The sequence below is a fragment of the Prionailurus bengalensis genome, chromosome B2, assembly GCF_016509475.1.
Source record: "Prionailurus bengalensis isolate Pbe53 chromosome B2, Fcat_Pben_1.1_paternal_pri, whole genome shotgun sequence".
Classification (NCBI taxonomy): Eukaryota; Metazoa; Chordata; class Mammalia; order Carnivora; family Felidae; genus Prionailurus; species Prionailurus bengalensis.
In genome coordinates this window covers 106,932,873-106,948,666 of record NC_057349.1, presented here as the reverse complement: position 1 = coordinate 106,948,666, position 15,794 = coordinate 106,932,873, and the positions used below count along the sequence as shown (strand labels likewise).

General features: G+C 35.0%; 1 protein-coding gene across 3 annotated transcripts in view; it reads left to right on the top strand.

Moving 5' to 3' along the window:
* Positions 1-15,794, top strand: part of CEP85L (centrosomal protein 85 like) — a 172,268-nt gene that overhangs the window by 14,190 nt on the left and 142,284 nt on the right. For all 3 annotated transcript variants that reach the window (XR_006299042.1, XM_043592208.1, XM_043592209.1), the window contains exon 2: positions 4,509-4,670. Coding sequence is in view for 2 of the 3 variants with exons in the window: in XM_043592208.1 (XP_043448143.1) it covers positions 4,509-4,670 (162 nt within the window). In the remaining variant the exon portion in view is untranslated. The remainder of the gene's footprint in view (positions 1-4,508; positions 4,671-15,794) is intronic.

The window sequence follows — 15,794 nt, the reverse complement described above, 5'->3', positions numbered from 1 at the left end:
CGTTAATCCTGTGAAGTTATGTGTAACATCTTGACACTGTTTTCTCCAGCAGGAATTTATTGTTTCAGGGTCGATGGCTTTCACAGCTTTTTCTGTAACGATGTTGGTATCTTAAATGGTGTAATCCTTCCAGACTTTTATGATATCCTCTCTTTTGGGGTTCTCTTCCATAATGTTTTCAATGCTTTCCATAGGGAACCATGCAAAATGAATCTTAAAGGTCCTTATGACCTCTTGATCTAGAGGCTGAATTAGAGACCTTGTATTAGGGACAGGTAAGCCACTTTGATATCTTTGGTGTTCAACTCATAAGGTTCTAGGTGGTCAGGGGCATTGTCCAATACCAAAAGGGCTTTGAAAAGCAATCCCTTACTGGCAAGGTACTTCCTGACTTCAGGGACAAAGCATCAGTGGAACCAGTCTAGAAAAAGCGTTCTTGTTCAGCCTGTTCTACAACCAAAAGTCTGGCTGCTGATGGTTACCTTTTTCCTTCAAGGCCTGGGGGTTAGCAGCTTTACAGACAAGGACAGTCCTGATCATACACCTGACTGCATTTGCACAAAACAATAGAGTCAGCCTATCCCTTCCTGCATTAAATTTGGTGCCCGTTCCTCTTCCTTACTAATAAATATCCTTTGTGGAAATTTTTTTCCAGAGTAGGATACATTTGTCTGCCATTCAGGCAGATATCCTTTCTCGTCAGTGATTTTTGTAATGGTGTTTGGGAGCTCCTCTGCTGCCTCTTGGTCTCAGAAGCCGCTTCTCCTGTTATCTTGACATTTTTAAAGCCAAACTTCTTTCTCAAATTATCAAACCATCCTGTGCTGGTATTAAATTCTTCAGTTTTATATCCTTCACCTTCCTTTGCCTTAAGTTGTCATGTACTGTAATGAGACTTTGCTTTTTCTAAAATCAATCTAGAGTCTATAGGTAGGCCATTCTTATGGCAGTTTTGCACCCACCTACAAGCTGTATTTTCAAATCAAGAAAAAAAAATTTCATAAAGTTTCCCATATTTTTGCTCTCCTGCTGGTATAGCTGCAGCAACAGCTTCGCAAATTTCCTTTTCTTCCTTCCTTTCTTTCTTTCTTTCTTTCTTTCTTTCTTTCTTTCTTTCTTTTAACAATGGTCTTGATATTGGATTCATTTATCTAGAAATAGAAAGCAACTATATGTACTCAAACGGGAGTACATATCAAGCATTCACCTTTTTCTTTCTAATGTCCTGACTTTTCTGCTTCTTGGGAGCATTTCTAGCATCACCAGTGATACTTCATATGGGTCCCATGGCGTTGAAAGTTTATGTTATTGCACAAAACATGAACTATGAAAACTATGTGAGATCCATGAGACATCAGTTTATTGTGCTACACATACTAGAGATGATTACCTTCACGTGGCTTTTTAAATGGATGCTCGCAACACGTGAGTTCACTGCAATAGCAACAAGAAGTGGCTGTAAAATCATTACAGCAGTATACTGTGCACTACAGTTAATTTTATGCAGGTATGATTTATTATTACATCTTTGCATTTATTTACATTTCTCTTTGAATGGCACCATGTATGGTGTGGAAGTGTTTATGTAAGTTTTGATAAATTGTAACTTTTTGTAATAGGATTTTTATATATTTTATGGGAGTAAATGATAAATTAGGACTAGCATCTACATACATTTTATGTGTTCATGACAAACCTAACTTTTTCTTAAGTTTTTTTGTTATTTCTAGGCTACTTGGTGTGTCTGCAAGTTTTTTCATACTGTCACAAATCTCCAGGAAGTTTTCTGATATGTTTACTTAAAAAACTCCACATATAAGGGGAGTCGTTCAGTTCAGACCCATTGTTGTTCAAGGAACAACTATAATTTTAAAAATCTAAACCTTTATTTTTTAATTTCTTGGTTAGTAAGATTGGACATTGTTTCATATCTTTATTTGGCATTTACATGTACTCCCAGCCTATTTATGCTATTTGCTGGGTATTTCTGAAAAATATTTCTCCAATAGGTTTGCATATGGGAGAGAAAGTAGTGGACTGGTTACCCTTTTTGATAATGGTTTAGACAGGACTTTGAGTTCATATACAGGGGATATTACCTGAGGAGCCGATTGAAGCAAACATTTTGGTATAGATTATAGGCAGATCAGAGAACAGGCCTGGTTACAGAATACTTTCACTTGGTGCTTTTATAGGTGAGTAATTAATTAAGTGAATTAAAGTAAGTCCCATTCAGAGAGAGGTCTGGAACCTACAAAGTTTTAAGTGGTTGTTCTGGACATCAAAGCTTGTAGAAGTGTCTCTGGTCAATATTTTAAATTTTTAGTTAGTTTAAATGTATATGGTTTTCAAGGCTACTTATTTGTTTTATACATCTATGAAACCAAAACATTTAATTTATAAATTACATGTAAATAGAAATTCAAACTAATATTAACATGACATAATGTTTTATTAAAACTAAAGATTTAATGTTGGAATTAATATTGGTAGAAACCAGCTTCAGTTCTGGTTTTATTATTAATCTGTTTATGAATTTTGATTTTTTAATATTAATATAAAGAATGGCTATCCTGAAGGTGTGGTAAAATGATTTAATTCATTTTATGGACATGTTTATCTTTCTGTGATCCTTATGTTGAAATTTAAAAACTTTATTTTTTCTAAAGACTACTAAAGGGCACTTGGGTGCCAGTTTCAATACTGTGCCAGTTTGTAATTCTGTGAAGATGTCTTGTTTCATATCATGATAAGTGCCCCATGTGTTATTTGCTCTTTACTTAGAAGTAGCTGTACTCGTGAACATGAAACACAAATGTGGGCATTAAAATTACTCAGATCATCTATAATGTGCTTATTAATTTTTTAAGGATGCATTGAAATGAAAGCCCCAAATTCTTATATAGAACTTGTTAACTTCCACAAGTCTTCAGGCTCCAATTTGAGAATCACTGTGTTAGCCATTCATAAAGATATGTGCTTCTATAGCTTTTTTTTTTTTTTTTGCTTTTTTTTTTCAACGTTTATTTATTTTTGGGACAGAGAGAGACAGAGCATGAACGGGGGAGGGGCAGAGAGAGAGGGAGACACAGAATCGGAAACAGGCTCCAGGCTCTGAGCCATCAGCCCACAGCCTGACGCGGGGCTCGAACTCACGGACCGCGAGATCGTGACCTGGCTGAAGTCGGACGCTTAACCGACTGCGCCACCCAGGCGCCCCTATAGCTTTTATATAAAATTCAACAGATTTAAAATTGCTCTTTCAGATCATACTAACTTTTGTAAACTAGTAATAAATAGTTCACAGACTGGTACTGGTTCACAGATATACTTTGTGTGGCATTGTAATGGATACTAATTAATGAAGTATGCAGAAAAGTAAAATGAAGGATGAAACCACAAAAGGCAAATAAAAATTAAAAATGGAAAAGATAAGTAAAAATAAAGACTGAGAGAACATTGAAAAGTGATGTTAGCTAAAAAATAGAGATTTAATATAACTCAAGGGAAAATAGAACAGAGAGCCAAGATGTTATGGTGTTTAACTTTTACCAAAATATAACTAAAGAAATAAATACACGATAATTTTAAATGTTAAGTGATAAGTATATAATAGAAAAAAAAAAGATTTATTTTCCATTAGCATATTGCACTTAAATTATCATGCGGTATGATTCAATTAGGCTTTCCCTGGACCTCCATTCTCAGCTAATGCCTCTGTGTGGAATGATAGATGCCTGCATATCAAATATTCCAGAGCAGAGTGCTGGCATTTATAGACAGATAGATACATTTGACATTTTATTTTATTTTATTTTTTTATTTTTAATTTTAGAGAGACTGTGAGCGGGGTATCGGGGTAGAGGAAGAGAGAGAGAATCCTAAGTAGGTGCCACGCTCAGTACAAAGCCACATGTGAGGCTTGATCCCACCACCCTGGGATTGTGACCTGAGCTGAAATCGAGTCAGATGCTCAATTGACTGAGCCACCCAGGCATCCCAATTTGACATTTTATTTTATTATTTTTTTAATGTTTATTTATTTTGAGAGAGAGAGCATGAGTGGGAGAGGGGCAGAGAGAGGGAGACAGAGAATTTGAAGCAGGCTCTGTGCTAATTGCACAAAACTCAAAGTGGGGCACCAGCTCACAAAGTATGAGCAGAAGTAGGATGCTCAACCAACTGAGCCACCCAAACACCCCCTGATTTGAAAGTTTTAACAAGGCAGCAGTACGTGTTTAATTAAAAGTTCAATACCTGTAAGGGGAAATCAGAGTCCTTCAGCAGAGGAAGCTGCTAAATCAGCATTGAATTTTTAGGTGTATGATATGTAAGTTGATTTGATGAATCTTAGATATCACTGATCTATTTTAATTATTTGGGACAAAAAATAACCTTTTTTTTTTTCTTTTTTTTTTTAGTTTATGTGTATTTTTTCTAAGGTCAAAAAAGATCTGTCTACTCTTAGACATGTAAATATGCTAACATTTGCATATTTTCCTTTGTAGGCCCAGATTATTCCTCATCAGCATGGTTACCTGGTAATGAGTCATTGTGGCAGGCCACAGCTGTTCCATCCAACCATCGAAATAATCATATCAGGAGACATAGTATAACTTCTGACAGTGGTGACACCGGCATTGGAACTTCTTGTTCTGACAGCGTGGAAGGTGAGCGGAAATTCTGAGTGTTTAGACATGAGCCTTCAGAATGGTTGTCATTGAGAACATTTAAGGGATGTATTTTGTTGTTCTAAAATAAGAAATTATAAAGTAGTGTTTGAATATTTAATAATGTTCAGTGTTGTTATATATCAAAATTCTTTCTCTGATCATATTAGTTTTTCCCTCATTCACTTTTAAACTATTTATTTTGAGATAATTGTAGATTCACATCCAATTTTAAGAGATAGTGCAGAGATTTTATGCATTCTTTATTCAGTACCTCCAACCCCCACCCATGGTAATATCTTGCAAAACTCTACACTATGGTATCACAACCAGGATATTGATACAGTCAAAATACAGAACATTTCTATCACTGCAGTGTATACTTCGTGTTGCTCATGCTCCCCCATCTCCCTTAACTCTTGGAATCCACTAATCTATTCTCACTAATTTCATTTCAAGAATGCTGTATAAGAGGAATCATACAGTATGTAACCCTTTAATTTTTCTTTTTTTTAAGATTCATTCAGGTTGTTGTGTATGTCAATAGTTTATTGCTAAGTAGTATTTGGCATTGGTGGCATTAGATAGACCACATTTTGCTTCACCATTTACCCACTGAAAGATACTTTTCAGTTTCAACTATTGGGAATAAAGCTGCTATAAGCATTCATGTGCAGGTTTTGGTATAAACATATGTCTTAATTTCTCTGTGGTAAACATTTAGGAATGAAGTTGCTGGTTGTATGGAAGTTGTATGTTTAGTTTTTAAAGAAATTGTCACACTGTTTTTCAGAGTGATTATTTCATTTCCATTTCATGGATCATCGTGAAGGATCTAGTTTTTTTTTCATTCTAGCTAGTATTGGTGGGTTTTTTTTAAAGTATTTTTATTTTAATATTTTTTAATGTTTTTTTATATTAAATATCATTTATTGTCAAATTGGTTTCCATACAATACCCAGTGCTCATCCCAACAGGTGCCCTCCTCAATGCCCATCACTCACTTTCCCCTCTCCCCAACCCCCATCAACCCTCAGTTTGCTCTCAGTATTTAAGAGTCTCTTATGGTTTTCCTGTTTTATTTACTTTTGAGAGAGAGAGAGAGAGAGAGAGTGCGCGTGCACGCAAATGGGGGAGGGGCAAAGAAAGAGGGAGATACAGAATTTGAAGCAGGCTCCAGACTCTGAGCTGTTAGCACAGAGCTTGACATGGGGCTCGAACCCACGAACCATGAGAGCATGACCTGGGCTGAAGTCAGACACAACTGACTGAGCCACCCAAGTGCCCTGCATTGGGCAAAAAAAATGAACTTCAATCTTAGTTGTACGAAAAGATTAAGTCACCATGTTTCGGTTTTCAGCATCTTGTACATTCTAAGACAGGTTTGACCCTTGTCTGGCTCCAAAGAGGTAACCTCTAAACTCTTGGAATATCCTGCTTAATAAGAGTGTCTTTGTTTACCTGGGGACCTTGGTTTTCAACCTTGGTGGTTTTTAAATTCTGGCCTTTCTGATGAGAATGTAGTGGTATCACTGTGGTTTTAATTTTCATTTCCTTCAAGATTAATAATGTTGGACAATTTCTTCACATGCTTATTTTCCATCTCTATTCTCTTTGTTGGTATGTTTCTTCATGTCTTTTGCCCATGTTTTAATCAGATTATTTCCTTTATTTTACTGTTGAGTTTTGAGAGTTCTTTATGTATTTCGGATACTAACCCTTTGTTGGCTATATGGTTTGCAAATATATTCTTCCACTCTGTAGCTTGTCTTTTTATTCTCTAAAAGTGTCTTTTGCATAAACATAAAATTGGATGTTTAGCGGGTTTTTTTTCTATATGGATTTTGCTTATAGGGTCAAGTCTAAGAACTCTTTGCCTAGTCCCAGATCTTGAAGATATTCTCTTAATTTTTTTCTTAAATTTTTATCATTTTTTCTTTTCCATTTAATTCCATGATCCATTTTTGAGTTAAATTTTTATAAAGTAAGTATGTTTGGGTGTCTCCAAGACCACCCTTCATACCAGTGATTTGCTTTAAGGAATCACAGAACTCAGAAGAGCTGTCATACTAATGGAATCAGCCATAGAGAAAGAAGCAAAGGGCAGGATCTAGGAGACACTACGCCCAAACTTGCATTGTCTTCTCCCATTGGAATTGTGTCTGCTTAATTCTCCCAGCAGTGATTTGTGACAGCACATACAGAGTTTTGCTAACCAGGCAAGGTCCACCCAAGCCTTGGTGTCCAGGATTTTTATTATGGTTTGGTTATGTTGGCATGGTTGACTCCATGTGTGGATTATCTTACTCTGTAGTCCTTGAGAGGTCAAGCTGGTATCACATGATTCAACCCTTCCACCATAAATCGCATTATTAGCATAGACCATATGAAGCAACCCAAGGTCCCCAGGTAAACAAAGACACTCTTATTAAGCAGGATATTCCAAGAGTTTAGAGGTTACCTCTTTGGAGCCAGACAAGGGTCAAACCTGTCTTAGAATGTACAAGATGCTGAAAACCGAAACATGGTGACTTAATCTTTTCGTACAACTAAGATTGAAGTTCATGTTCTCTGCCCAATAAGTCTTGAAATTGGGTAGAATAATTATTCCCATTTTATTCTTTTTCAGAACAGTTTTTGCTGTCTTCATTCCTTTGCTTTTCTATATGTTTTAATAATTTGGTCTATATGTACCAAAAATTTTGCTGAGAATTTTATAGGAATTGTGTTATCTATATATCACTTTGGGCAGAATTGACATATTTACTCTCTTCAGTTTTCTAGTCCATTAACGTGGTATAGTTCTCCATTTATTTAGATTTTAACTTTACTCACCAATGTTGAACATGTTTTGTTAGATTTATACCTGAATATTTCATTTGTTTTTTTTTTGAGTGATTGTCAGTGGCATTGTATTTCCAATTTTGGTGTCCATATGTTGTTACTACAATAGAAGTAAATTTGATTTTTGTATATTTATTTTGTGACATTGCTGAACTCACTTTTTAGTTCTACGAGGTTATTTTTTTTTTTTTTGGTAGATTTCTTGGGATTTACTCTATGCACAATCATGCCATTAGTAAATAGGGATTTTCTTCCTTTCCAATCTATATGCCTTTTATTTCCTTTCCTTCACTTATTGCAGTGACCAGACCATCCAGAACAGTGTTGAAGATGAGTAGTAGGACTAGACGTTCTTGTCTTTTTCCTGATCTTACAGATAAAGTGCTTAACAGTCTTCCACTGTTAAGTAGCTGTGTAACAACTGTTAGTTGTAGGTTTTTTGTAGATGCCATTTATCAGTTTGAGGAAGTTTCCCTCAAATTGCTGAAATTTTTTTTTTTTTTTATGAATGGGTATTAGATTTTGCAAATGCTTTGTCTACATCACTTGATAAATGATATTCTTCTTTAGCTTGTTGATATGGTGGCAAGTTTTATTGCTTGATTTTTCAAATGGTGAGCCAGCTTTCCATCCCTGAAATAAACTTCACTTGGTCATAATGTATAATTCTTTACATATATTGCTGAATTCTATTTGTATTTTGTTAAGGAATTTTTCTGTGTACCCATAGAGATATTTGTCTGTAGTTTTCTTTTTTGAAGGAACTGTCTTATCCTGTTTTGATGTCAGGATAATACTAGCTTTATAAAATGAATTGGAAAGTATTCTCTCCTATTTTCTGGAAGAGAAATGTATGGAATGATATTCTGTAGATGTTTGGTAGCACTCTTCAGTGAAATAATCTGAGCCTAGAGATTTCTTTTTTCATAGTTTTAAAATAATGAATTCAGTTTCCTTAATAGTTATAGGGTTATTCAAATTATCTCTTTGAAATTGAATAAATTATGATAGTACCTGCTCAACCCCAAGGGAAATGGTCTGTTTTCTCTTAGTTGTCAAATTTATGTGTATAGAGTTGTTCATAGCTTTTCCTTATTATCTCTTGATGTCTGCAGCCTCTGTAGTGATATCCCTTGTTCCATTTCTGGTATTGTTAATTTGTGTTATCTTTTCTTTTTTCTTTTTTAGTCTTGGTAGCAATTTGTCGGTTTTATTGATCTTTTCAAAGGATTAGTTCTTTCTTTCATTAATTCAGTTCAGTGATTTCTGCTATTTATTAATTTATTTCCTTTTGCTTTGGGTTTATTTGACTTCTTTTCTAAATTCTTAAGGTGGGAGATTAATCTGGTTAGTGATTTGAAACTTTCCCTCTTTTAGATGTATGCATTTGGTGCTATAATTTTTTCTTTTTTTTTTTTTTTTTTTAATTTTTTTTTTCAACGTTTTTATTTATTTTTGGGACAGAGAGAGACAGAGCATGAACGGGCGAGGGGCAGAGAGAGAGAGGGAGACACAGAATCGAAAACAGGCTCCAGGCTCTGAGCCATCAGCCCAGAGCCCGACGCGGGGCTCGAACCCACGGACTGCAAGATCGTGACCTGGCTGAAGTCGGTCGCTTAACCGACTGCGCCACCCAGGCGCCCCTATAATTTTTTCTGAGTACTGTTTTAGCTTTGTCCCACAAATTTTGATATGCTGTGTTCTCATTTAGTTTATTGTATTTTCTTAATTTACCTTGAGACTTCCTTTTGACCTTAGTTATCTAGTAGTATGTTGTTTAGTTTCAAAGTGTTTGGTGTTTTCTGCCATCTTTTTCTTATTAATTCAAGTTTGATTGCGTTGTGGTCAGAACATCTGATTTCAATTCTTTTAAATTTTTTGAGGTTTCTTTTAGGTCTTAGCATATGTTTATTTTGTATATCTTCTGTGGGCACTTGAAAAGAATGTGTATTTTGTTGTTGTTGGGTTAAATGTTCTATAAATATTGATTAGGTCATGTTGGTAGTGGTGTTTTTTTCTATATCTTTGATTTTCTATGAAGCTATTCAGCCAGTTGTTGAGAGAGCAGATTTTTAAAGTCTCAACTATAATTGCGGATTTGTATACTTTGGTTGGTTCTTTAAATTTTTGTTTCATATATTGTAGTTCTGGTGCTTGGTGCATATACATTTAGGATTTCTATGTATTCTTGGTGGATTGGCCCTTTTATCATTATATAGTAATCCTGTCTCTGGTAATTTTTTTGTACTGAAGTCTGCTTTATCTGATATTTATATAGGTGCTGTGGCTTTCCTTTGATTAATGTTTAAATGGTAAATGCTTTCCATTTTTTTACTTTCAACCATCTGTATCATTATAGTTGAAGTTACTTATGACAACATACAGTTGGGTCATGAGTTACAATTCACTCTGCTGATCTCAGTCTTTTAATTGGTATATTTAGGCCATTTACATTTAATGGAATTATTGATTTATTGATACTTAAGTTATCTGTCCTTTTTCTTTTTTCATATTCCTGCTTTCCTATGCATTGCTGGAACATTTTTAGAATTCCACTTGGATTTATCTAAAGTATTTTTTAAAAAACTTTATTAGAATGTGTGTGCATGTGCATGTGCACATGTGAACGGGGAGGGGCAGAGAGAGAGGGAGATTGAGACTCCCAAGCAGGCTCTGCGCTATCAGCATGGAGCTCAGTGTGAAGCTCGAACCCATGAACTATGAGATCATGAGTCAGACAGCTAGCCGACTGAACCCCTCAGGTGCCCCTTTAGTATTTTTAAGTGTCTCTCTTTGTATAGCTCTTCTAGTGATTGCTCTAGGTATATGTGTGTATATATATATATGTAATGTAAATAACTTACTTTAACAGTTTGAGTGGAGTATAGAATCCTTTTACCATCCCCCACTTATAGTAGAATTGTTTAAAATATTATCTCTTTATATATTAATAACTATATTAGTGTCATAATATTTACTTCAACCATCAAACATAATTTAGGAAACTCAAGAGCAAACAGACAGCCTATATTTGCTTTTCTATGTTATTTTTTCCTTTATATTTTAAGGTTCTTTTTATTGTTTCCTTTTGGTTTAGCCATTTTTTTAGGATACAAATTACGTGAATTTCTTTTCAACTGAGAATGTCTTGATTTTCCCTTGATTCCTGAAGGATAATTTCATTGGGTATTCAATTCTAGTTTGACTTTTTTTTTTTTTTTAGTACTTGAAACGTATTGTGCCATTTCTTTCTGGCCTCCATGGTCTGATGGCAGATCTCTTGTCATTTTCCTCTGGCTACTCTAAAAATTATTTTCTTTGTCTTCAGACTTTAGAAATTAAGTATCACATGTCTTTGGGTGGATTTCTTTGGGTTTTTCCTATTTGGGATTTGTACAGCCTCTTGAATCTGAACTTCCTGCCAAACCTGGGAAGTGTTCAACCATTATTTTCTTTGATTACTTGAGTCTTTCCCTCTTTCCTTCCAGGACTCTGATGGAACAAATCATAAATCTTTTGTTATTGTCCTACAGGCTTCTGATACTCTGTTCCTTTTTTTTCCTCCCTTTACAATTTTTTATTTGTTATTTAGACTGGGTACTTTTTATTATTTTGTCTTCCAGTTCACTGATTTTTTTGGGGGGGGGTCCACTCCATTCTAATGGTGAGCCCATCTGCTGAGCCTATTTTTGTTACTGTACTTTTCAGCTCTAAAATATTTATTTATTTATTTATTTATTTATTTATTTATTTTTATGTGTTTTATTTCTTAGCTGATGCTTTGTTGTCATTTGTTTCAGGCATGCCTGTATTGTTTGTCAAAGCAATTTTATAATGATTTCTTTAAAATCCTTACCAGAGAGTTCTTAACAATTCTGTTATCTTGGTGTTGACATCTATTTATTTATTTTTGCATTTATTTTGGGAATTTATTCTTTGTATGGCAAATGATTTTCAACTGAAATTTGGACTATTTTGTACAGTTATGAGATTCTAGATTTATTTACTACATGGCAAATATTGTTACATTTATACTTTTATCACATGTCTTATAATTATAAACACATAAGTATATGTAATATAAAATTATTTTAAATGTTTATTAGTATGTTTAAACCTTTCCTATTAGCTGATTTTGTAAGATACTGCTCTGGCATGTGAAATGAGGAGGGGTACTACTTCCTTACTGCCAGATGGAGCTAGAAGTCTAGGTTCCCCACTTGGCCTCTGTTGATACCTGACGAGTTTGGAGGGGAGTGCCTTGTTACTGCTAGATGCGGGTAGAAGTCCAGGTTTTCAGGTCATCATTACTGACACCATTTGTGTGTGACCTCTGTATTGCTGGGAGATGGTGAATGTCGAGCCTCTCTGTTAGGCAGGCCCCTCGGATATAACCTAAGAATATATATGTGCATAGTGGTTATCCATACTGCCAGACAGGGATGAAAATCATGTCTCCCTACTTGGCCTTCTTTGGAATTACTCTGGTGAGGCTATTTTAGAGAACTTTGTTATAGCATGGCAAGATTGGAAGTCTAGGCTCTCCACTTATTTTGTTGGTGTGAATGGAAGTAGGGCTGCAGTTTTTTGTATGGTGTTTGGCTAGAGAAGAGTGTTTACTGTCTGGAAAATTTCTGTCATTTTAGGCTTCCTCTTCCCTGGTCCATTGGCTAGGGAGAACAGGTTTTTCTGGGACTTTTTTGGGCCATTCCCATGGTTCTTTTGGGTGGCTGTTTGTTTGTTTGTTTTCAGCTCCAAAGCTGGGTGGCAAAAAGAAAACTCAAGGAACTCACTGTCTCGTTCTTTGCGTCCTGAGTTTCTTAGCTGGTCTGCCATATTTTCTCCAACTTTTAGTCTTATGTTTGTTTTACATATAATGTCTAGGGCTTTTAGTTGCGTTTAGTAGTAAATATAGGGAAGAGTGTGTCCTTTCCATTATCTCACCAGTGTTTTCTCACAGATGTTAATAAAAATCTTAACTATTACTGTTTGCCATAACTTTGCTAGTAGTTGCATTGAATATTGATTTCATTATGGTCTTGCATCTGTTGTTAGTTGACTATTTAAAACATACAACTCAAGGAAAGGAAGGAAATATATACAAGGTGGTGAAGGGGCAGAAAAATAGGAGTGTGAATTGTAAAAAATAGTAATTGTAAGACAAGTATTCTTTTGTTAAATTGAAACATTAATATAAGTATATGGTGCCTCTATTTCTTTAACTTTCTTTTTTATGTTCCCTAAATATAAGATTTTATATCCTGTTTTCACAGCCTTATTTGGTTTATAAATGGATACTCTTAGAACTGTTGATTTTACTGTAAGTCTGTTTAGGTTTTATTCATATTTTTGTCTCTTGAAGTGAAATTGACAGGGTATATTGGCAGTTGTCTAGTGGAGTTTTTTTACTTGATTGATCTGAAATAACATTTTAGTATAGTATTCTACATGTACTACTACTGACATTTATTTTAGAGTCCTTCAGAGGGAGGCTGGTGATATTCCTGAAGTATTAAAGAAAATGTCCCATTATAGAGACTTTTTTCAAGCTTTCAGCATACTAATGGTCTGTTATCTTAAGCCGTAAATGATAAGTAGGATTATTTTCTTTTGGTAGTAGTCATAGTGTTAGAATTGGATGGGTCTTTAGAGAAAATATAATTAATTAGACCATTATATAAATGAGTAAATTAATTCCCAAAAGATTTAATGACTGCTCTTACTAATATGGTAGTTAAGAGCTTACACTGTGTTTAAACCTGTTGTCATGTAATTATCTTTGCAACCTTGAAAAATTTCTCATTTCAGCCTTATATTTTTCATCTCTCATTTGGAGATAACTTGTTTTTATGTATTATGAAGATTTAACAGCATGACTTTTAAATTGCTTAGTGCAGTTCTTTGCATTACCATCATTGATTTTAAAACGATTTGTGTTCTCCTTCCTTGATCTCTTTTTTGTGTCTCTTTCTGCAGATTTCTCTGTCTTAGGAAGTTTACCAGCTGGCTTATCTAAAACAGTGTTGCTTCTACTGCCACCCTCACAGTTTTGTACCCACACCCTTGCTTTATTTTGGGTTTGTTTATTCTGTCATAGAATAGGAACTGGTATTTACTGGATGCTCAATTTTGTTCAACAAAACAGTGCATATATAGATTTTCAGTTAAGGTTCCTGTTTTTAGCCTGCTTTTGTACCTGATATTTCTGAGGTTACACCCTCTTTGATGTTCTCCTAAATGAACGCCCTGTGCTACATTTCCAGACTTGTATTTTATGCCATGTATTCTGTTCTGCTTCAATAATTAGCCCTTTATTTTCCACCTTCTAGGATTTTCTTGCAATTTTTTCTCTGATGGTCCTGTAATTTTCATTGCCATGAGTTTCTACTGTCATTTTGTTGAGCCTTGAAAGGGAGAGAATATAACTTTGTGTGCTCAGACAGTAATCTTGAACCAGAAAATCTGTGAGACAGATATAAATGAAAAACAAAGAGAGGGGCACCTGGATAACTCAGTCAGTTAAATGTCTGACTCTTGGTTTAGTCATGATCGTGCAGTCGTGAATTCAAGTCTTTCCCCACATCGGGCTCTGGGCTGCTGGTGTAGAGCCTGCTTGGGGTTCTCTCTCTCCTTTTCTCTCTGGCCCTCCCCCACTCTGTCTCTCAAAATAAATAAATAAACTTAAAAAAAAACAAACAGAAAAAGAACTAAAAAAGGTTATACAACTTTTCCTTAGTGTCAGTTATTCTGTGTATTTCTTCTACTTCGCCAATTTTTTTAAAAAAGTAATAAACACACATTTAAAAAAGCATAAAGGTGAACATAATTTTAAAAACAAATTTGTATTTCAAATATCATTACATTTGTGGTCTTTGAAAAATTTGAACCTATATAGTATTAAATAGAACAAAAAGTGAAATCTCCCTTTATTTTCCCTTCTTTAATTCTTGCTTTATTTTCAAAGGTAACAGATACTATCAGTGTGTTCCATATTCTTCCAGATCTTTTGTGTACATTTATTCACCTACACACAAGTTTTAAAATAAAACTAAAACTGGATCATTCCATATATGTTTGTGATTTGCTTTCTGTTTTTTTTTTTGTCTTATTTATATTGGATTTCTTTAAAAAATTAATTTTCATTGTAAATGAATCACATGACCTAGTCCACATCACCTCCTAGAATTGCCTTTTCTCCAAGGACGTTCAGACATTCAAATGTTGAGATAAGATTGGGACTGGGTTTGACCTCCTGGGCATTTAAGAGTAAAATAGACTTCTTTGGGTGGGGGATGGGGGATATGTTTTGATGTATTAGAAGGAACACACAGAATGAATAAAAGCCTTACCAGTTTACAACAGATGAGCCAAATCACAAGTTGGAATAAAATAAAAGGCTTGAATATCTGTTATATATATATTTTTCTAGCAAACGTATCAACTTAAGTATTCAAAAAAATTTTTTTTAATGTTTATTTATTTTTGAGAGAGAGAGACACAGAGTGTGAGTGGGAGAGGGTCAGAGAGAGAGGGAGACACAGAATCTGAAGCAGACTCCAGGCTCTGAGCTGTCAGCACAGAGCCCGATGCAGGGCTCGAACCCATGAACTGTGAGATCATGATCTGAGCCTGGAGTAGGATGCTTAACCGACTGAGCCACCTGGCCGCGCGCCCCATCAACTTAAGTACTTCTTAAAGACACGTTTATTTGATTTAATGAAAATTCAAAAGTTTTGAATGAACACTGATAAAAGATAGTAAATTTAAGAAATGACACACTGGGAATAAATATTTGAAATAAAACTACATGGAAATAATAATTCATGTTATTTAAAGAGCTTCTACAAATAAGGACAATGTCCCCAAATAGGTATTCATTTATAAAATTCAAAATGTTAGGGGCGCCTGGGTGGCGCAGTCGGTTAAGCGTCCGACTTCAGCCAGGTCACGATCTCGCGGTCCGTGAGTTTGAGCCCCGCGTCGGGCTCTGGGCTGATGGCTCGGAGCCTGGAGCCTGCTTCCGATTCTGTGTCTCCCTCTCTCTCTGCCCCTCCCGCGTTCATGCTCTGTCTCTCTCTGTCCCAAAAATAAGTAAATGTTGAAAAAAATAAAATAAAAATAAAAAAAATAAAGTAAAATTCAAAATGTTGTATAATTTTAAATATTTTATAGATAAAAAGTAAACAATTCATGGGAAAAGTACAGATGCCCAATAAGCATCAAAAAGATGAACAAAGTCATAGTGAAATAAAAGTCTGGATGATGGGATACTGCTTTTCA